Source organism: Antennarius striatus, chromosome 12 (assembly GCF_040054535.1).
Source record: "Antennarius striatus isolate MH-2024 chromosome 12, ASM4005453v1, whole genome shotgun sequence".
Lineage (NCBI taxonomy): Eukaryota > Metazoa > Chordata > Actinopteri > Lophiiformes > Antennariidae > Antennarius > Antennarius striatus.
The window spans coordinates 9,093,689-9,115,883 of NC_090787.1; the positions used below are offsets into that span (position 1 = coordinate 9,093,689).

A 22,195-nucleotide genomic window follows, 5' to 3' on the forward strand; every position below is an offset into this window, starting at 1 on the left:
GAATCTTCTAGTACCGTATTAATTTTTCCATAGCAACTTGTGTCATGATCATTCATAATATATTGATTTTTACCATGAATCTTATAGCTGTTGCTCTCTGATTTTGTACCACTCTAAGACACCAGACTCTATCAGTTTATCACTCTTAGCCGTAAAATCATCCAAACAATGGCAAACAATGGAGTCTCACAGTCCCTTGTTCCCCCGTGTCTTAAAACTAGTGTCCTCTCTTCGACATATAAATTTGCCATTGCTCAGTATGCCCATAAAATCAGACAGTGATATGGGTTCTATTCCAGAAGGTAAAGGACAGATTTTTTTTTCTGGTGACTGAGAGCTGCTTATCATCAGCAGGATTAGCAGCTGGCTGTAAATTTGCAGTCAAAATTCTATCAATGACCCTTCTTCATATATTTTTGGGATTCATTCCATATTGCTATTTCTAGAAGCTGAAAATGTGATTTCCCCATGCTTCTTTTGGCTCAGTAAAGTGTTGCTGTATGTTACAGTTTGATAGCATACATTCCTACATCATTTTTTTTCTGCTCCAAAGATTGTTTGTTTGTTTTTCACAGCAATTAGTTGATGTGTTTCATATTTCTTAGTTTGTTAAACTTAGAAATGTAAATGGAGGGGGACAAATTAAAGAACAGATTATATGTACTGTATATGGAAAATTGTCTATGTGCAGTATTCAGTGGAGAAAAAAGTTTATATATACAGTATGTAGTTTGTTTGAATTAAGTTTGAACCATGCTGTGGTGACACTGTCATTTAAACAACACTATGTTATGTGCTGTAGAAACAAATTCTGATCATAAGGAAATATCTTATCACAACATATAGCTAATTTCAGCATTTTTCATTTAATTGATGACTTTTGTAAAACATTACAGTTGTGTCATGGCTTGTGGCACTTTTATGACCAATGCTAACATTGATGAAGTATAAACATTTTTACTGTATGGAAGTGAAAGTATGAAAGATAAGACATTTTTCTACAGAGTTTCCATCATGAGAGAGGTTAAACCAGAGCAGATATGTCAAAGTCAAGGCCTGCAGGCGAAATCTGGCCCATGGCGAATTATTTATGGCCCGCCGGATGATTTTTAACTACTAATAGAACAGCCGGCTGGCCACATCGGCCCGCTGGTGTTTTGCACGCACCAAAACTACATTCCTCACATTGCAAAGGTAGTGGAAGTCTCTGCAGTGCTTTTGGTTTCAATGTTTATCAGCAGGACGGTATAGTAGTTAGTTAGTTTTCTTCAAACAATTCTGGATGGGGGACGGCAAGGTGGCGAGGTGGTTAGTGCTGTCGCCTCACAACAGGCGGGTCCGGGTTCATGTCCCGCTCCGTGCGGGGTTTGCATGTTCTCCCCGTTGTCTGCGTGGGTTCTTTCCCGGTCCTCCGGCTTCCTCCCACCTCCAAAAACATGCGCTTCAAGTTAATTGACTGGTCCCAAATTGACTGGAGGTATGAGTGTGTGTGGTTGTCTGTGTCTCTGTGTGGCTCCGCGGTGCACTGGCCCGGAGTTTCCCCCGCCTCACGCCCTAAGCCAGCTGGGAGAGGCTCCAGCTTCCCGTGACCTGCGACAGCGGATTAAGCGGTCATGAAAATGGATGGATGTTTATCAGCAGTCAAAGAGGAGGTTAAATTTAGCCACTCCCCTCCTCAAAAATGGCTAAAAGGAAGGTGGACGGTGAGAGCAGGGGGTTTCAAGCCAGGTGGGAGTCAGAGTGTATTTTCAGAGAGGTAAAAGGTAAACCTGTGTGTCTTCTGTTAAGTTTGCATGTTTCATCCCCGACACAATGCCCCAGCTTTGCATCCATGCTGCTCGGACGCTCCCTGTTTTGTAGCACAGACCTATGTGAACAATTGTTTTTTCTGATGAAGCTGAACAAAACGTCACACAGGAGCTGTCTGACTGATAAACACCTTCACTCCATCCTGAGGATTTCCTCAGCTCAGAGCCTGACCCCAAACATTCATGAACTTATAGGCAAGATGAGACACCATCAAATATCAGGCTCAGCCTCAGACAAGTGAACATCACACAGTAGTAATGTATTTTTAGTTTGAATTTCAGTTAAATTTTTATATTTGTTTCTACAAGACATGATGTCTCTTTGAAGGAAGTATTGTTTTGTGCCATAGTTTTTTTTTTAATTAAATTTTATTTATTCATATTTATTTCAGTTGAATGGGCCCAGGGAAAATTGCAGATTTTTTTTAAATTTTACTATTAGAAAGCAGTGGTTGGTAGGATCATAGAGCAGCACAATTTTAAAAAAATTTTGCACAATAATGCATTATTATTGTGTATGCACAATATTATTATTGTTTATGCAATAATGCATGCATAATAATGTACTTTCAGTTTATAATACATGCAATTTCATTTATGCATTTATCTTGATATTAAGAAACATATTTTGTTTTTGAAGGATGTTTACTTAAACCTTAAAATAATACACACCGTGTGATAGCTCTTGGTTCAACAGGATATGTTCATTTCAATATGTTTTAATAAACACCTAACCAGTCCGGCCCTCGGCTTGTAGCAAATTTGTTTTTTTTGGCCCTATATATATTTGACTTTGACACCCCTGAACTAGAACTACTGAGGCTGCATTTTAAAAAAAATGCAATCAATATCATAAATACAAATAATCATTTCACTTTTATCACTTTATTTCCTAGGAGATATAGCAGTTGGTGAGATGCTGAAGAACAAAACAGCTTTCATTTTGGATGTACAGCGACATATGGATTTTGATGCAGCTACTCTTCATCTCCTGTTGGGGATCAAACTACCAAACCGTAATTTAGAGGTGAGCAGGGACAGTGCCAGTATGTTCCCACATGCAGGATACGGTATGGAAATGAGCATTTAATCATATTCCATACACAGTCTTGGTCAGGCATTCAAAGGTCGTTTTCGGAGATGGAGGGAGGCCTACTGTAGTTGATATTTTAACTATTTCTCAGTGGTTTTACTTAACCTAGGAATGAAGCTCAACAACCAACTTGTTCCTCCATAACCACTAATACCACAAAAGGAAATAACTGGAAAAAAAAGTGCAAAGAGTCTTTGTATCTGTAAAGACACAGCAGAAACAGAAACAGTACACACTACTACACACTTCTATTGGGTATTGAAACATTGAAACATGAACATTTTTGCCAATTGTAGTCCATATAGAACTTATTTTTCGGGAAAAGACTACATTTTATATCTCATTCAATATTCAAAATATCATTAATTAAAAGTGATTTTTATGTTTTGTCATTATTCTGAATATGCTAAATAAAATAGTCAAATATTATAAAATATGGCAAACTATAGTTGAACAGAGCTATAAATCAAAATGAACACAAATACCAGTTAAAAAAAAGTTGGCATATGTAATTAAACCAAAGTAAAACTTAAAATCCCTGATATTTATAAAACCATAAACAGAAAAAGATGATACGGTGTTTCAAAAAAATGAGTCTTTCAGAATAACGCTCCAGAAAGACAAGCGTAGCATCAAAAATAAAGTACAGCGTAACCCAGAAAGAAGAATAAGTAGATCTTGATTTAGCAAGCTTGAGTTCCTCACGAAGGACTCTCCACAGCTGGACAACAAATATTCAGTCCCTTTAGTCTTTAATGGTGAGAACAGCAGGTTCCTGCATACTGACTGAGGAGGACACACACGTTCACAAATATATTCACAGGACCGTTAAATGTAAAGAATTAAATCTCAAAGAATGCAGAGTATAGTAAGAGTATTTGTTAATTGATTAAATATTGTTAATCGTATTCCACCATTGACTATTCCTTTTATTTTGATGTTACATGTTATTTGAACTTTCTTCTTGTATTTTGCCTTAGGCATGGTGCTGCACATTGCAACATACAAATGTAGCTTCCATTTTGCTAAAGGCTGACTGTAGTCTTCAGCTAAAGAAAGGGAAGTTTTATTTGTATATCCTACTTCTTTCATGCAATACCATAGCAAAGCAGGTGGAAAAGTTCTGGTATCATGTACATTGAAATGGAAATCATAAACAGTTTCACATAGTAATTAAAGCACACATGCGTAGTTGGGGAAAATAGTTTTTTCTCAGCTTGCTAGTGTAGCTAGTACATTTAAGTTTAAGTTGCAAAAAATGTGCAGAAAACCATTTAAAAGGAATTTGCTGTAATTTTTCAAGTAAAACTGACTCTAGACAGCAGATACTTATGAGTCACACAAATCACTTGAATTGGAAAAATGCATAGCTGACAAGCATTGACAATTTCATTAACATAACACATACTGTGTTCATTGAATGGAAAGTAAAGTAAAGTGAAATATTCCAAAATGATATGTGGAAATATGACTTTTCTGTATCTTTCTGAGACAGATCCTGTCCTGGTTGCTCAACTTGCATCGTTGCAACTCCTCAGAGTTCTTGGACATGAATGTACAAGAAGTGGCTCTGTTAAAGAGCTTCTGTTCCTTATCTCAGGAACAGTGGTACATGTTCTCAGTCCTGGTGACGCGTCATTTAAACATTGAGAAAGTTATCTACAGGGTAAGGTTGAAGAGAGACCAGGTCTTTTCTCCAATTTTCTATTTCTATGCTCCTCTTTCCTTCATTATGTAATAACACCAGGGAATGTGAGAGTTTGCACATTCTGTATTGCTTCAATATAAGAATAATTACCTTCTGTTATGTTGCTGGAAAACAAGATTGATGTATTCAAGCAATGTGAGATAAATGTTCCTATATAGAAGAAAATGTTTCTTCTATAAACCGGCAGATTGTTCTCTGCATAGTTTAGATATGGGTGGTTTTCAGCACAAAAAAAAAAAAAAAGGAAAAAAAATCTCAGGCTGCTATTCATTACCTGCTCAACAACATTACTATCTTTTACTTAGCTGCCCAGGAGGCTGCTATTTCCCATTAGGAGTTGGCAATGGCAGCATAACAGCTAACAGTAAAGTAAATATTGCATTTGCATTCAGGTTGACAGAAATAAATATTTATACACTGTATATTATATGCCCAGATGTGTGTGTCTTATATACTGTGTGTATATATATATATATATATATATATATATATATATATATATATATATATATATATATACAAGCAAACCTTGGTTTTTGAAAGCTTTAGACATCGAACAAATCAGAATTCGACCAAAAAATTCGGAATTTTTTTGTCTTAGAAGTTGAACAAAATTTGGAATTCAAACGCGAAACAAATGCCTTTGTGTCGCCGCCAATCAAGAGAAAAGGAGAAAAAAGTCAAGAGAAAACTTCATGGTAATATGCTTTTTATTTTAGTTTACTGTATTCAATTATTTTTCACTTAATTTGTATTCCATTGCATATGGTACGAGTTATGGTACCGTAAAGACGACGGTAACTCATACCTTAGGCTAATCTGATTACGTCAGTGTTTTTTTTCTTTCTTTCTTTCTTTCTTTCTTTCTTTCTCGCGTTTGCTTTTCTTTTACATTTCTTTGACATGCTTCATTACTATACAATTTGATATATAAATGATATTATGAAATAACATATTATGTTGCAAACACACACACACACACACTGGTCTTAGTGAACTTAATTACTTTGGTGCTGTCTCCTGTGAAAACCCATCCAGCTTTAAAAAGCAATATATGACAAAAAGTCTTTGAAACCATGAAAAAAGTCACATGCAAATATTGAATAACGTAAAGTCACAATGAGGTTTATGAAAAAATGACAACTTCCATCTTAGAATGTTCGTCTCTTTATTTCAGATGGTGTTGTCTGAAGAGGTGCAGACTTTGGTTCAAGTTGTACTCCAGGTGGCTGAGATTACAACCACAATGATAGACAATTTTATTCCTGTCCTCAATGAGCTGCAAGTCTTCATAGACTCCATCAAAGAATTTGAGCTGGTGAACAACATCCATGACAACGTGCGTAGTCTTTACAAGTTACTTACCAGAACTTTATACTTACCATGTTTCTTTATATCTATGTCTGTGTAATCTATATACACCTCAGGAATGCAAATGTCTCATTGCTAGTCACATTTTTTAGTGAAACTTGCTCAAGTCTCACACAAATTTGCAAGACACAAATGGGAAGGACAGTAAGATGTCAGAGCTGGCATATTTTTAGTTTTCTTCAAACAATTCTGACTGGGGGGCGGCAAGGTGGCGCGGTGGTTAGTGCTGTCGCCTCACAACAGGCGGGTCCGGGTTCAAGTCCTGCTCTGTGCGGAGTTCGCATGCTCTCCCCGTGTCCGTGTGGGTTCTCTCCGGGTTCTCCGGCTTCTTCCCACCTCCACAAGCATGCGCTTCAGGTTGCTTGGCTGGTCCTAAATTGCCCGTAGGGGTGAGTGAGTGTGTTTGTGCGTGTGTGTATGTCTTTGCTTGTGGCTACGCGGTGCACTAGCGTCGTGCCCGGAGTGTCCCCCTCCTCACGCTCTATGCCAGCTGGGATAGGCTCCAGCTCCCAGTGACCCACTACGGCGGATACAGCGGCGGTACATGAAAATGAATGAATGAATGAATTCTGAATGGGCAGACCAGTGATGGAGTGGGGAGCACTGTTGCCTCACAGCAAGAAGGTCCTAGGTTTTATTCTGCCTGGAGCCTTTCCGTGTAGACTTTGCATGGGTTGTCTTTGGGTTCTTCGACTTCCAAAAACTTAACTGAATTAAACATGCTAAATTGTCCATAGGTCTGGGTGTGAGCATGCAGGTTTATCTGTCTATGCATGACCCTGTGACCTGTCCAGGGTCTACCCTGCCTCTCCCATACCCAGCTTGGCTAGGTTCTAGCATAACCCATGACACATATTTTAGAGCAACTGACAATGACAAGATTACAAGCTTGTTTTCTTCAAGAAGATGAATGAATCAATTACGAATTTACATATGGTAGATAATCTGTTTTTTATGAGAACAATCAGCCTAGTTCGGCCTTCCAGGTACGTCAATTAGTAGGGAGATTTAGCTCACAATTCTGTGTAACAATGCAGTGTTCTGAGTGAGTTGTTAAGTAGTTATAATCTACGTGTAGTTTTGACATTGATTACGTCGGAAGCACAAGACACACTGAACAGGAGAATATTATGTGGTCTGTTTGAAAATGACTGAGAAGGGAAGGAAAAGCCTGGTTGATTTTATTTAGATCTATCAGCTTTTGAATTTTGAATGATTGTTTGATTTTTATTTGCTGTATTATTAACTAGTCTCTTGAGTGGTGATTGATCCCTAAGTATAGCTAAAATAGACGAGCTGAAACTTTTCACACACCCCAAGCTGGCAAAAATGACAACTTTTTTTTAGAAGCACTTTTTTTCTCACAATGACCTCATTAGTATGGTAGATAATCATGAAAAAATCCATGGAGATGTCAAGTATTGAAAATTCCAACCCGGTTTTCCAATAGGCAAGAAAAAAGAGGAGCACCGACTCTGGCCATGCTTCATTCGTCACTCTTTCTCAAGCTTTGTGCAGTAATGGAATGCTGGCCCTGTTTGGAATCTCTGAAATGGATTTAACTCCAGAGTCAAGCCCCCAATTCCATGACAGCCAGAGGAGACAGGAGATGATAGAGAAGTTCAAGATTCCACAAGATGCCAGTAGGTTCACCGGACAGCTTTTTATATTATCGGTACAGTTACTGTAGCATGTTATTCCTTAGCTCCCAAAAGGATTGGTGGTAGAGTCAGTAACCTTTGATGCAAAATATCAAATTAATGTGTGTTTTATTAAGTTACTATGATATATTTTGATTTAAATCCTTGATCAGGAACAAAATACAGTAGATCCTGTTCTGGCCCATCCCTCATTTCCAAAACAAGTTTCCTGGAAATGAACACACCTCATTTCCGATGAGTGTGGGCTCTGACAGAGACAACTGAAAATCATAACTCAAAAGTGAAACACACAATAGAACCAACTGTTGTAATTAAATCAGGAGCTAATTGAACATTAACAGTTTCATCACTGCTTCTCTATGAAGATATTTAATTTAGTCAGACTTCATAGAGATACAGATTAAAGGATGAGGCTAGTGATATTATACTTTTTGAATTTCAGTGAATCCCATAATAATACTCAAACAAATATTTTAGTTATCATCACAGTCCTTGGATAGCTCAAACCTCCACCAAGGAACCTCAATTTTGCCTCCATTTCCTTGCACCTAAAAGCAATAATCCTCATAATATGACACATATACCATGAAGCCTAACCCTAGAATTCTGAATCACATTGATATCACTTTACTGTGTAAAATGTTAAAGAAAAGCAATACTTTGGAAATGACAGTTTTATTTCTCTATTTAGATAGGCATCCACTGAAGATATGTCATAAAATTACCCTTAATCCACATATTTGGTTAACAAGATGAATGTGAATCTTTTTTGACATGTCAAATTGCTCTGTTTCGTGTAGCTCCCTTCTGCATGAACATGTACCTGGATATGGTGAACACTACAGGAGGAGCAATCGCTTGGGCTTTCCTCAAACCAATGCTGATGGGACACATTCTGTACACGCCTGATACTCCTGTGACCAGAGACATAATGGAGAAGGTGTGTGTGTGTGTGTGTGTGTGTGTGTGTGTGTGTGTGTGTGTGTGTGTGTGTGTGTGTGTGTGTGTGTGTGTGTGTGTGTGTGTGTGTGTGTGTGGATACATCTCAGCTTGGATGTATCGAAGCTGTGACAGGCTCCAGCAGACCCATGACTTTCAGAGTGGATAAACCACTATAGATGAGGCAGTTGTGATTGTCTTATCTACAAGAAAATGGTTTGATGTTATACAGCTTGTCATCTCACCCTTGTCCCATCCTTGAACAGGCCAATGCAACCTTGCAAGAGTTTGCAAATCTCAGGAAGAACTCCGAGGAATGGATCAAATCCTCCAAATACACCCTAGACTCTGTTGAAACACTCCAGCAAACTCTGCCAGTCCTTCAGGTAAAAGAAGTCAGAACTATCTCATCTGTATGTCTGATTATTCTAGCTGGCCTCTGTCTGAAAGTTTGGTGATAAAGTTTGTCATTGTCCTCAGTGAGTTTCAACAGCTGAATCTTGCTGTTGTGCTTTGTCTTTTCCACTCTCCCTCCCCTTTTTCTTAGAATTCCCTCGGCAATGCCTTTGTGAAAAACTTCATTGAGATGCAGACAGACATTGATGTTGGCAAAATGAGGGAGACGCTCAGCAACTTCTGTGAGTGAGCATTTGAAGGTCTTACATTTTTGAGCTGCAGACAGCAGTCTTACCTTTCTTTTCCTCCCTGTCTTGTTGCCAGTGAAACATGCTTTCAGAAAATGAGTTGGTGCCACAGGTTTACAGACAGCATTGCATTTATTTCAACATGAATATTTATTGCTCTTTGATGGCATTATGCATGTCTGACTGTTACATGAAGGTTTTTAAATTGAATGAACTTATATCGCTAAAATACGTTTCTTTCTTAGATAGCATATTATATTTCTTGGCTTGACATTAAGCTGACACAAAAAATAATAATTCCTATGGATTTGCTTCAGTCAGTGGCTAAATTTCACTTTGACTTGCTTAACCCCCAGTAACTTTCATATTTTCTTTTCTTCAAAGCTAACATGACAGTCATGCTGGAAGAAAACAAACATATAATGAAACAGATCACCACTTTGTCCCAAATGATGGTCCAGTTGTCTTCCTGTGTCAAGTTTGATCGCTACCGTGGTTACAACTCCACCGACGAGCTTAATAAAGCTGCACAAGTCTTTGCTGCTAACCGTGATCTCTACGCAAGTGAGCAAATGTTGTGATTGATGCACTCATTGTCATCTACATTCATTAGACAGTGCAAGATGCATTGACATATCTGGAGTTTCGTTACACAATGGTCACACAAAAGCCAGGACTGAGATACGGAAAAGAAAACAAATAAAAAGTACAACTAATACGAGTTACCTTTCGGTTTAAACATGACAATGCATAAAGTAACAACAGAGAAATCTCCTCAAAGGGCAAAGTAACAAACATACAGTGGTGGGCGGTCAGGGACAGCAAGGCCTTCTCTGATGGTCTAACATAACCAGAAATCATGATATTTATAATAAAAGTTCATTACATTTTAATGCATTTTCTTTAAATAAATATATTCAAATATGTTTATAAATATATAATTGTGCATTGACGTAGGTCAACACACGTAGGTCAACATTGGGTAAGTGTTGTATTTGTAGGTAAGTGAGGTTTTATTCAATCACAATTCAGCTAGCTTGTATTGCCAGGTTGAATGAAATCTGCCCAGGACCTTCAGACTCTAGAATGCAGGTCTCCCTGCACTGTGAGTGAAAGGGAACATATAGTTAATAGACAGATGCGATAGCCAATCAGATCACGAGTTGGCGACGCTAAGGCCTTCTAACTGGCCTCATGTTCACCTGACATGTATGTGTCCTCTGATTGGATACTCACTCTGAGTATGCGCAGCTTTGTGATTGTAGTGGAAATACACAAAGAGACTTGTTTCCCTGCTGGAAAATAGCCCGTTTTATACTGATAGAGGTGATGCAACATATAGTAGTGTGTCAGTGTATGTCTGTATTTCTTTTCTCTAGCTTTGGTGTTATAAATTATGGTCATTTCAGTCGGTTTTGTTGTGACATGCGGGGTTCTTCTGTGGGAATGACAATAAGAGGATTGGGGCTGATGTCAATTTTTGTCCCATTTGAGAGAAGTTATAAACACCTCAGTCCTGAACACTACATAGGTGGTAGTGGTGGGAGCAGTTGATAGTATTATGGGTTGTATTTTATTCACATTTGACTAAGGAGAACATCACTGAAGGCCTAGGTGTGAAATGCACAGCCCGCCACTGCAAACAGAAGACCACCTCAAAGGAGAATACTCACAAAAGTGTCAACTGAAAAACCCAGGAGTTAAACTCTAACTGATATATAAAAAAACAACAACAACAACAACAACAACAACACACACCACTACTCAAGAAATTCATAAATTAAGACAGGAGAGTTTGAAGAGCAACCTGTGGGTGAGAAGTAAAGTAATCATCTAGCGACAAGAGTTGAGTCTGGCTTAGGAAGCCGGCTGTAGTTTATTGGCCACAGGTGGGTCTTGTATCCCTGTTGAGGAGGGAAAGAGACAGGATCAAGTAACCGAAAGGGAAACCAAACAGGTCATGACAAGTTGTTTCCAGACTGGAGATTGACTTTAGTCATTTTTCCAATTCTTGAGCATTGAATCATGTATGTCTTTCAAATTTGCTTTAATTTTCCATGTAAGAGTTGGCTTTAACTAAATTTTGCAACCAGCTTTTCCTTTCATTATGCTAATTTATTTGTGCTCTCTGCTTTTAGGTAAGGTGTCAGAAGTTTCATGATGAAAAGCATAGAGATCTTCATCATGAGTAGAATTTCATATTGTGACATGGTATCATCTTTTCTTAAGGTGTCATCTTCAAGCTTCCCAAAGACAAAGATTTGCCTTCATCAAAGACATCTACCTACTCCTCGTCTTTGCCACCAAAAGTCAGCTATACTATACGCATGCACATGGATAATGTGATGCGTACTGACAAAGTCCGAGCCAAGCAGTTTGTAAGGGGCTCACATATTTCAGCAGGTGTTACATTACGCTACAACCGAGGATTCATTTACCTGCAGGAGAGCATTGACAGGGCCATCATTGAGACTCAGACTGGACATCGAGTCAGTGAGCCAGCTGTCCAGTTGCAACCCTTCCCTTACCCTTGCCACATCCTTGACGAGTGAGTAATCTGAATACACAAATGCGCAAGAATACACACACGGTATTAATAGGTTCCCTTCAATGGATGCAGGGAGAAACATGGAAAGGCATGCAAGCCTTCTTGTAGGAAATGCACGTTTATGAATCTTGAACAACATACGTTCTCTCCTCATGTGTTTGCCAGGTGGGATCGAAAGTGAATATTCATTTGCAGGAGCTGTTCATTTTATAATTGGCTGTAATGTGTGTGGATATTATTGTTGTTGTATGATAGTATACATATTTAAAAATGTACACTGCAACTTTTAATAGCTATAAAGAACACCACACACTGTATCAAACATGCATTCCAAAATTGGTTTGGATTTAAATTGTGCGTTAATGCAGTACACTTTGTTCAATAGGTCACGCTTGCATGTACTGACTATGTTTGTTCTTGTCCTGGAGCACATTGTAAGACAGTACTGAAATCTCATGTAGGAAGTACAAGTGGGCAACTTTCTGTGGCTTGGCTAACTGAAAGCTTTAATGACCCTCTCATCTCTATTATTCTGAGATAGATGGATGGATGAATTGATGGATGGATGCATAAATAGATATATAGATAGACAGACAGGCAGACAGTCAGACAATAAATAGACATAATTAATTATTTTCAAGATAAATTTCCATCATTCAGTCAATATATTATACAACAGTGCTACATTTGACATGATAGCTAAGACATATCTGTGTGGCATGAAAAACAACAAGCACTAAATTCCTATGAGTCAGGTTCTGGATATTATTTGGTCAGAAATTGAAAAAAATGAAACAGACACGGATTTATTTGTGTAAATAAAATGAGGATCATGACATGACTCAAAAATCCTCCAACACTCATGATTATCACTTAACTGCAATGCGTCTCTTACATGACATCAACTAAATGACTGGCTTTTCCCCCCAATGTTTACTAGTGACTTGACATCGGGTTTTCTTAAAAAATGATGGTTTCCACCCTTGTATAACCTAGGTACCTGCTTGGAATCTCTATTGTCTTTCCACTCGTGCTCATGATGGCCTGGATGCTGTTTGTGGCTGATTTTGTGAAGAAATTGGTTCATGAGAGAGAGCTGAGGCTGCATGAGGTACTGTTTTCTTTCAGTTGAAAAATGATAAAAACCTACTGCTACACGCTGGATTTTTAATATTCAAAATGCAATGATGAGTATCTCCTTTCTGACTCAAAGTTGGAAGTACAGTTAGCATCTCTGTAGCAGTAGCTGTTTAGCTTTTTTATGTTTCTTTTATATTGTAAACTGGCAAACTAAAAGATTCTCCGTATTTTACTGAAATGTATAGACATTTATTTTACTGAAATTTTGCATTTGTTTTTCCCACAGTACATGAAAATGATGGGCGTCAACCCACTGAGCCACTTCTTTGCCTGGTTCCTAGAGTGTGTTGCTTTTCTTGTGGTGACCATCTTGCTCCTCACACTGGTGCTCAAGTATGGAAGCATCTTGCCCAAGAGTGACAGCTTCCTCGTTTTCTTATACCTCTGCGATTATGGTTTGAGCATTGTGGCCTTTAGTTATCTGATCGCCTCCTTCTTTGACAAGACCTACATCGCTGGCCTCAGTGGCAGCCTCATCTACATTCTCTGCTTCTTCCCCTTCATCATGGTCATGGCCATTGAGACCAGTCTTACCTTTTCTCAGAAGAATGCCCTGGTAAGAAACCATCTCTTTGATTTTTTTTAATGTTTAGGAATGTAGTGATAGGACTGCGATATGTGCATTAAATCAGTGTGTCCTATGGACACACTTTTCTTCTCCTTCTTCGACCAATAGTAGTCCAATTTCCACCGGCACCCTGTTGGAAAACAGCACCGATGGCGGTCATTGTTAACCCGGGCCTTGACCGATACGTTTTTGATTTGGCAAAAGTTTTAGGTCGGATGCCCTTCCTGACACAACCCTCTGTATTTATCTGGGCTTGGGACCGGCACAATAAGACACTGGCTTGTGCCCTCTTGTGGCTACATTAAGAAACAATATAGTATATAGTAGTAAATTCTTTAGAATATACTGAAAATTGAATGTGATGTTAAGGGAAATACAAAAAGGTACAGAACTCATTATTTTAAAGAAAACATTTTTTTTATGACATCTATTTAGTGAAGAGTTTTTCTATCGATCTTAGTGTATTCTAGCATCACTTGTGCATCTACATCCAGTGTATCTTTGTCTAATTTGTCTTTCACCTTCCCACAGAGTTTGTTTTCCCCCACCTGCTTCAGTTATGCCAGTCAATATGTGTCTCGCTATGAAAACCTAGGAGAAGGTTTGTATTTGTATTTGTGCCAAAGAAGACCTTTACAATTAAATCTACTTTAGTAAATGACAAACCAATAAAACCCTGAATCATTTACCATCTTCAGGCATTCAGTGGAGCAACTCTTACAGCTCACCCATTAGTGGAGACACAGCTTCTTTTGGTTGGCTTTGCTGGTTGTTGTTCATCGACTCTATCCTCTACTTCTTAATGGGTGCTTACATCCGCATGGTCTTTCCAGGTAAGCTGTAAAATCATTTTATAATTTTAATAATTTTTGTTTTATAACTTTTATTCAACTAGACGTGATATTTACAAAAAATCTACTTTTTTTGCTTTGTCTTTGTCATTTTCATCTCTTTATCTTTGTTGGATCCGCCGCAGTTGAAGCTTCATAGCAGTATTTGCATTAGCATGACAATGTTAGTATTGTGATGATATTAACATTGCTAAGAAAGAAACTTAATTTGTGCAGTGAAGTTAGATTTGTCAAAAATAGTAGTAAATCTTTAATAAGTCTAAAATTCGAGTTTTTTTTCTTATTGAGAGAAAACTTCAGTGATGTTTTTTTATATTTTATATTATGGTGTCAGGGCAGCATGGTGGCGCAGTCGGTAGCCCTGTCACTTCATAGCTAGAAAGTTCCTGGTTCATTTACTTTCTTTGGGGTGTTTGAATGTTCTCTACGTGGCTGCGTGGGGTTCCCTCCAGGTTATCCAGCTTCCACCCACCTCCAAAAACATGCAGCTTAGGTGAATTGATCATTCCAAATCACCTGTAGGTGTGAGTGGTTGTTTGTCTTTTTCATGCAGATCCAAAGTGCACTTGCGTTGCATTTGGAGTTTCCCCTGTCTTTCGCCCATAAGTCAGCTGGGATAGTATGAACCAAATGCAGCAGCTAATGATAGCTTTATCCCCACTTATATATTTTAATAAGCTCACTTGAAAACCTCAGGCTGTCACGCTTCCGGCGTCTACCCAGAAGATCGGGCCACTAATTGAATTAGCTCCAGTAGTCACATTTGTCAATGTCTCTTACTTACAAAGCTGTTTTGGCTTCGTCAAACATAGCGTTTTATATTCTTTGATTGTGACGTACCTCACGTTGTCGTTTGGGGAACCCTGATGCTTTACTCACCAGGACTGAACTCACGAAGCCGGCGTCTACCCGGATGGCCGGATCGTAACGCCGAAGCAAACTTCGTCTTCGCATTCGTCCGTCCCACACACACGGAGCCTTTACAGCTTTGTTGTACACAGCGGTTTGTTTTCTTGTGACGGCGAAGAAAAAAAAGAAAATAAACGACATCTGATATTATTGTTTTACCGTGGAATTTCCACGGCTTCCCGCTAGTAATCTTATCTTTGAACTCTTTTGTATCCTTCAGGAAAATATGGCATCCCTGCCCCATGGTTCTTCCCTTTCAAGGTCTCATTCTGGGCTAACCTGTGCTGTTGCTCCAAGTCCAGCACCAAGATGTATAAAGGACTCCTCTTCAACAACATCATGCAAAGCAACCACCCTGTCTTCATGGACAGTGAGGGAAAAGGTATAGAAAAAAAAGACACGCGTTTTATAATTGAGTTAGCCCCTCATTTCTAGGCCTAACCACCAGGTTGCTTCTGTATCCATGTTCCTGTCAGGTCAAAGCAAATTTTCCTCACAGACTGCTGAGGACCTATCAGAGCTCCGAGTGGGTGTTTCTCTCCACAGTCTAGGCAAGATCTATGGTGACAGAGTGGCTATTCAAAACCTTAATGTTTCCTTCTACGAGGGTCATATAACATCACTGCTTGGCCACAATGGAGCCGGCAAGACCACCACTATGTATGTGCGGCACAGTTGCTTCCATGCTTCCATTTTCACTGTATCAGCATGTCCTCAAATGAATACAAGTGCATTTTGGCAATATATACTCTACACAGAGTCTTTTAATTTGATTTGTGCATCCCTTTAATCATCTCAATGGGCTGCTGCTGACAGAGAGATTGTTTTGTTCAAATCTGGCACAGCAAATGCAGCATGGTAGAGATTACCCTAACGGGTCTTCATCAACATGACTAATTTTGCTGATGCTGCTATCTGGGGAAACACACGATGAATGCAGGAGCAGAAACAGATTTAACAGAAATTAAAAAGAACCAAAACCAAAATAAGATTTCATGTCCTTCTCTCCATTAGAACAGTTAAATAGAATGAAAACAAAGGCCATTTTCAACATTTTATACCATGAGTTACAAATGTACACAAAGCAAACAATTGCCAATTTGTTCTGTGAAACTTTAATCATCACATTAAATTTTCATTAAAACTTTACAAATCTATCAATTCTGTTGTAACTCATGCAAGAAATGCTGTTGTGCCCCACCCAGGTCTCTCCTAACTGGACTTTTCAGCCCATCATTTGGCTCCATTGAGATTTATGGGAGAGATATGCAGAGTAACATTGGTGACATTCGCAGAGATCTAGGGGTGTGTATGCAGTATGATGTCCTGTTTGATCATATGACCACCATGGAACACTTGCTGCTGTATGGCCAGCTCAAAGCCCCACAATGGTCTCACACGGAACTGCGAGAGCACGTCCGAACGTAAGTGACCGATCATCCACTGCAGGGACCGTTGTGCATTAAAGAATAATATGTTGTGTCTTGCAGATGATGTAAGGGGTTCTGGATGATGTAGCAGTGCTATATTTTACACCTGGTTTTGTTCTGAGGCATAATAAAAGACTATCTTTATCTCATTTGATGGCATGTTTCACCAATAAAAAGGAAATATGAGGGAGGTTGTGAGAGCTTAACAATGAATATAAAACAGTTCTTAGCACCAGTGACTGGTTACACAAAATAAATTTACGTATAAACTATAATATTATGAGCAAGTTAGATTATGACTATATCTGCCATAATTTACATGCAACTCCCGGCCTCGCTGTGAGATTTTATCAATGTTAAGTACCAAAAAAATGCTGCATGAATAAATCAATTCTCCAATGCTGTGAAATATATCAGATACTTCCATAGTCAGTGATGAGAATGGGTGAGAATGCAGTTGTAACACAAATATAAAATAGTGCTTTCCTTGTTTCATGCCTGTGTTTTGTAAAAGAATTTCCATCTACCCATTTTGTGTCACCGCTTTATCCGCTGTCACGGGTCATGGGGAGCTGGAGCCTATCCCAGCTGGCTTAGGGAGTGAGGTGGGGGAACCTCCAGGCACGACGCCAGTGCACCGCGGAGCCACACAGAGACAAACAACCACAAACGCTCACACTCACACACTGAGGCAAATTACAATGGGCACCTGAAGGGTATGTTTTTAGAGGTGGGAGGAAGCCGGAGAACCCGAAGAGAACCCAAGCAGCCACGGGGAGAACATGCAAATGCCGCACAGAGCTGAACTTGAACGCGGTACCGCCTTGCTGTGCAGCAACAATGCTACCCACTGCGCCACCGTGCCGCCGTGCAAAAGAATCTATATTTTTATATTTTCTTTCTTTCTATTTCTTGAATGAGCTTATGGGAGCAGGGATTTTTCATTCTTTGATATCATGAAGTGAGATTTCAATTTGCATCATTAGACTAGTTGTCGAGAGTTTCTGCATGATAAGAGAAGCTGTAGTAAACCTGGACCGAAAGGCAAGTAGCTGTAAGTGTTCTCTGGTACCTGTTGTTCAGAAACACCTGCTGGGTAATTGATGGAGTTGTAACTCTGGGTTGTAATGCTTAAAGTAATGTCTTAACATGAACGCCATGCATAAACATCTTCAATGACTTCCCTGCCAGGATCTTATTGGAGACAGGCATGTACCCTCACAGACACAAGCAAGTGGGCACCCTTTCGGGCGGCATGAAGCGCAAGCTGTCAATATCCATTGCCTTCATTGGGGGCTCTCGCTTGGTGGTTCTGGATGAGCCCACTACAGGAGTTGATCCCTGCTCCAGGCGCAACATCTGGGACATTATTATCCAGCATAAGAAAAGTGAGTCTCTCTAAAATACATACGTGGTTAATTAATAGTTAATTTAACGTCTGCATACAAAAGACAGTAAATATTGCAAATGTATTAATGTATAATCACAAACTTGTGACTTAGCACTTGATTAATAAATAAATATCTAGCAGTGTCCCCACCATATCACTGTCACCAATCATATCAATATTTTATATGACTATATGCCAAGCTGTCACGTGGATGTATATGCCAGTATTTTTCAAAAAAACATGTCTTTATTTTCTCGAAGAAAGAAGAGCAGTGAACCTGTGGTATACCCTGCTCACTTCAAATTTAGCATGAAGCAAATCTAAAAGATTTTTTATTTGTCATTGCTCATAGCTGTTTTAACAAGTCGGAGACTAACAAAAATCAGGATTTGTGGATGAGGAAAACATCCAGACTAATTGGCCCTAATCCAGATTCCATTTAGGTTTTGGTACCAGGTGGTTGTCTTTCAAAATAAACTTTCTGCTTTACTTGTTCTTTGTGCACCGGCATGACACAGCATGTAGCCTTGTCTTTGTAACATTTTTGCTTGCTTATTTAGATATATGTTGTAAATGTAACCTTGAGGATAGGAAATTACCAAAATGACAAAAAAATTCTTAAATCTTAACTACTGTAATTCTGTGTGTGTGTGTGTGTGTGTGTGTGTGTGTGTGTGTGTGTGTGTGTGTGTGTGTGTGTGTGTGTGTGTGTGTGTGTGTGTGTGTGTGTGTGTGTGTGTGTGTGTGTGTGTGTGTGTGTGTGTGTGTGCTCTCAGACTGTACCATTATCATGTCCACCCACCATCTGGACGAAGCTGAAGTTTTGAGTGACCGCATCGCCCTATTGGAAAAGGGAAGCCTGAAGTGCTGTGGATCTCCGTTCTACCTTAAAGACAAGCTATGCCAGGGCTACAAACTCACTCTCACCAAGAAGGTAATTATCCTGATGCAAATTAAGTGACTTTCTCATGACATTATTATTGAGAGGCAGGCCTGTTGGTTTGTAAATAAATCTTAGGGTTTATTTCACGTCATGGGACACCAAATTGGTTCACAATACCAATTGCAGTACTGTCACTTTATCTGATAAAAAACCCAAAAAAAACCAAACACAGTAAAGCTATTTTCATGAATGAATGAATGAATAAATGAATACTCTGTATTCACTTTGGGCTGCATAATTTATATGGATTCTACCCCCTCGATTCTAGAACCTGCTTGACAGCCCTGTCCTTAGATTTATCATTTCTTTAAGATCACATTGTTCTTTATCACATGAGAAAGTTGGACAGTTGTTGACGATGGTAAAATAAGAACAGAACTGTATATATTTTTTACTGCAATTTTTTTGCCAAATGTCCTGATTATCTTACATATGAAATTATATAAAGTATAAATTAATTTCACACTGTAGTAGGTCTCCAGACTAACTGTCCTTGATCAATTTATCAATAGTGAGATTAGGAAATTGTCTTTTAAATATTACATTACCAAAGAGTGGAACAATTTGAATCAGTGAAAAGGCTGTTACTTCTTGTACTATTGAGGATCCTTTTGCCTGACTTGGGGGAATGCTGATGTACGGTATTTCCTTTCGTTATTGATGTCTTGTTGGACTACATACTGCATGTATTTTTGTATTTAATGCATTTCTATATTTTTCTATTTCCATGTGCAAATATTATAATCTAGCAGCCTTGACAAAAACAGCCTGCTCTCAATGTTTTTTTTCCGTTCACAAAAAAAATGCATAGATAATGATCTCATAGTGTCTTATAGAACAGACGGTATGCAGCTAACATATAGTATCCTGTATGTCAACTGCATATTTTCACTGTTTCTTATATCTGTATGAAATGCCTTCTCCATGTTGTGCCTAGCCACTGTTATAGCCAGTATAACGAGTTATATATGAAAAGTTTGGTGGAATGACTTGGAATGCACGTGAACAATGCTTAAGCACATCTACACAGCACGCAGCTCATTTGTATGTTTTTAGTCTGAGTCAACAGCTGATTCTCCATTTTAAAATTTGCTGCCAGCACAGATCCATGCATTATAAAAGCAACCTGAATCTTAAAGTGTTTTCTCCTGTCATGTGCAGTCTGTGGGGTTTGACACTAATCCTTAGTAGTGTACTTTAACACAACATGCAGTTTTTGCTTTGTGAGCTTTTTCAACATGGTTCAATGATCATTAACGTGACTGCTTATCTGTTACTCAGCATATCACAACTGAATGACAAAAGCAATGGAAGAGCATGTACATCCAAAAGCAAAAGTTACTTTTTTAAAATGACTGTAAGCACACTGCAGTCTGCTGATGTATTTTTGTGCAAACGATGTATATCCTAACTTATTCCTGCTTCTCTCTACAGACTCAAATAGCAGAATCTGATCAGATTGACACTGCTGAACTGAAATCTTTCATCCAAGCTCATGTGCCTGAAGCTCGACTTAAAGAGACCCAGGGAGGTGACCTAGTCTACTCACTGCCACCCTTCAGCTCTTCCAGTGCCTCCTCATACCGATCACTTCTGACTGCACTGGACTCTAACCTGGATGCCCTGCAGCTTGGAGGCTATGGCATCTCTGACACTACCCTAGAGGAGGTAAGCTCATATGTACCCACAGGAGTGGGCAGGCTGAGCTACTTGTAAATATTTGTCAAGTAAAACAATGTAGATCTAGACATGCTAGCACTCATGATTTTGTTCACATTGTAAGTGTATTCATAATCCATGAATAACTAATAAAAACAGACTGACATGTTCATTGTTATACACGGATGCTAATGCTTTCCTTTGTCTCTGCAGGTATTCCTCCAGTTGATTCAAGACAACTCAGAAGCAGAGGGTGATGATGTCCTGCCAACTGTCTCAAAGAAAGTCTTTGACACCGAATCCATTGACAGCTTCCAATCAGACTTGAGTGAAAGCACCTCTGAATTTGATGACAAGCAGAGTGAGTTCCCATGGTTTTTGTTTCATAAAGCCTGACCCCCAGGCTACGTATCCACATGCCTCTTTTGCTCATCTCCGTCATCTGCAAACATTTACATTAATCAAATAAAATCTAGGGAGTGGACAGTTGACTTTGAATATATTAAGTAAAATAATGCCTAAAGGACATCTTTCATATGAACCCTCTCCTATTTATACAGTCACTTTATAGATGTGATCAATGGTAGTGCTCATTGTGATGTTTTTTTCCCCCATACTCAATTTAATACTTTAATTAGAATTTAATACCTAACATAAATACCTAACATATTTGAAAATCACCCCACAATCCCTGTTTGATAACATCTACAAGTAAATACTCATCTTGATGAATTCCACGGCCTACAATTCTAAGATTTCCTTCAGCTGTACAGACAAAGATATTACAAAGTTATAACTTAAAAAAATGATCAAATCCTGTCTCCAACTTTTTTCCTGTAGAATTTAATAGTTTGAGCACGACATCTGGCTTGGCCCTGGCTTGGCAGCAAACGACAGCTATTTTGATCAAGAGGTTCCACCACAGCCGTCGAGACTGGAAAGGCCTAATCTCTGAGATCCTGCTCCCTGTTGTGTTTGTCTTTTTTGCTATGGGTCTTGGCTCCCTCAAGACTGACGTATGGCACTATCCAGAGCTGGAGCTTAGCCCTGCTCTTTACAACATGTCACCGAGCTACTCATTCTTCAGGTCAGTCAACATGGCAAAAAGAAAAGTACCAAGGAGTACTCAGGGGATTACCCATTAGTCAGCAGGGATAATTGGCGTGTTTTTATATCGAGCATGTTTGGAGTAGTTCAGACCATTGATGTTTCATGTTAACTCACTGAGAAAGTCAACCCAAAAGTGAGTCCCAAGAGACAACAACTCACAACATCAGGGCTTCTGAAAAAAGTAATTCAAGTTGTGTCAGGTATTGTTTCCATGCAACTGACTTGTCCTGTGGTGAAGCTCAAAAGATGACAAATATTTTAGCATTTACAAAAATCCAACAGCTTGACCTCCAATGAAAACAAAACAAAAAAAACTTTATCAACAGTGAGCTGTTTAGTGAAACAACCTTGCAGTCTTGGTGAAGGGTTCACATACCTGTTTCTTGACTGGGCTCCTGCAAGTTTGCAGGGTTATTGTGTCTT

At 38.9% G+C, this 22,195-nt stretch overlaps 1 protein-coding gene across 1 annotated transcript in view; it reads left to right on the forward strand.

Annotated features, from left to right (window-relative positions):
* The window catches only part of abca12 (ATP-binding cassette, sub-family A (ABC1), member 12), a 53,577-nt gene that overhangs the window by 11,778 nt on the left and 19,604 nt on the right, over positions 1-22,195 (forward strand). The window contains exons 14-34 of the mRNA XM_068329335.1: positions 2,705-2,835; positions 4,397-4,567; positions 5,787-5,948; positions 7,431-7,623; positions 8,442-8,581; positions 8,847-8,966; positions 9,128-9,218; positions 9,609-9,788; positions 11,454-11,772; positions 12,769-12,883; positions 13,139-13,468; positions 14,012-14,081; positions 14,179-14,313; positions 15,461-15,622; positions 15,717-15,900; positions 16,446-16,664; positions 17,862-18,058; positions 18,837-18,994; positions 20,438-20,671; positions 20,876-21,023; positions 21,503-21,749. Coding sequence (XP_068185436.1) covers positions 2,705-2,835; positions 4,397-4,567; positions 5,787-5,948; positions 7,431-7,623; positions 8,442-8,581; positions 8,847-8,966; positions 9,128-9,218; positions 9,609-9,788; positions 11,454-11,772; positions 12,769-12,883; positions 13,139-13,468; positions 14,012-14,081; positions 14,179-14,313; positions 15,461-15,622; positions 15,717-15,900; positions 16,446-16,664; positions 17,862-18,058; positions 18,837-18,994; positions 20,438-20,671; positions 20,876-21,023; positions 21,503-21,749 — 3,706 coding nt within the window. The remainder of the gene's footprint in view (positions 1-2,704; positions 2,836-4,396; positions 4,568-5,786; positions 5,949-7,430; positions 7,624-8,441; positions 8,582-8,846; positions 8,967-9,127; positions 9,219-9,608; positions 9,789-11,453; positions 11,773-12,768; positions 12,884-13,138; positions 13,469-14,011; positions 14,082-14,178; positions 14,314-15,460; positions 15,623-15,716; positions 15,901-16,445; positions 16,665-17,861; positions 18,059-18,836; positions 18,995-20,437; positions 20,672-20,875; positions 21,024-21,502; positions 21,750-22,195) is intronic.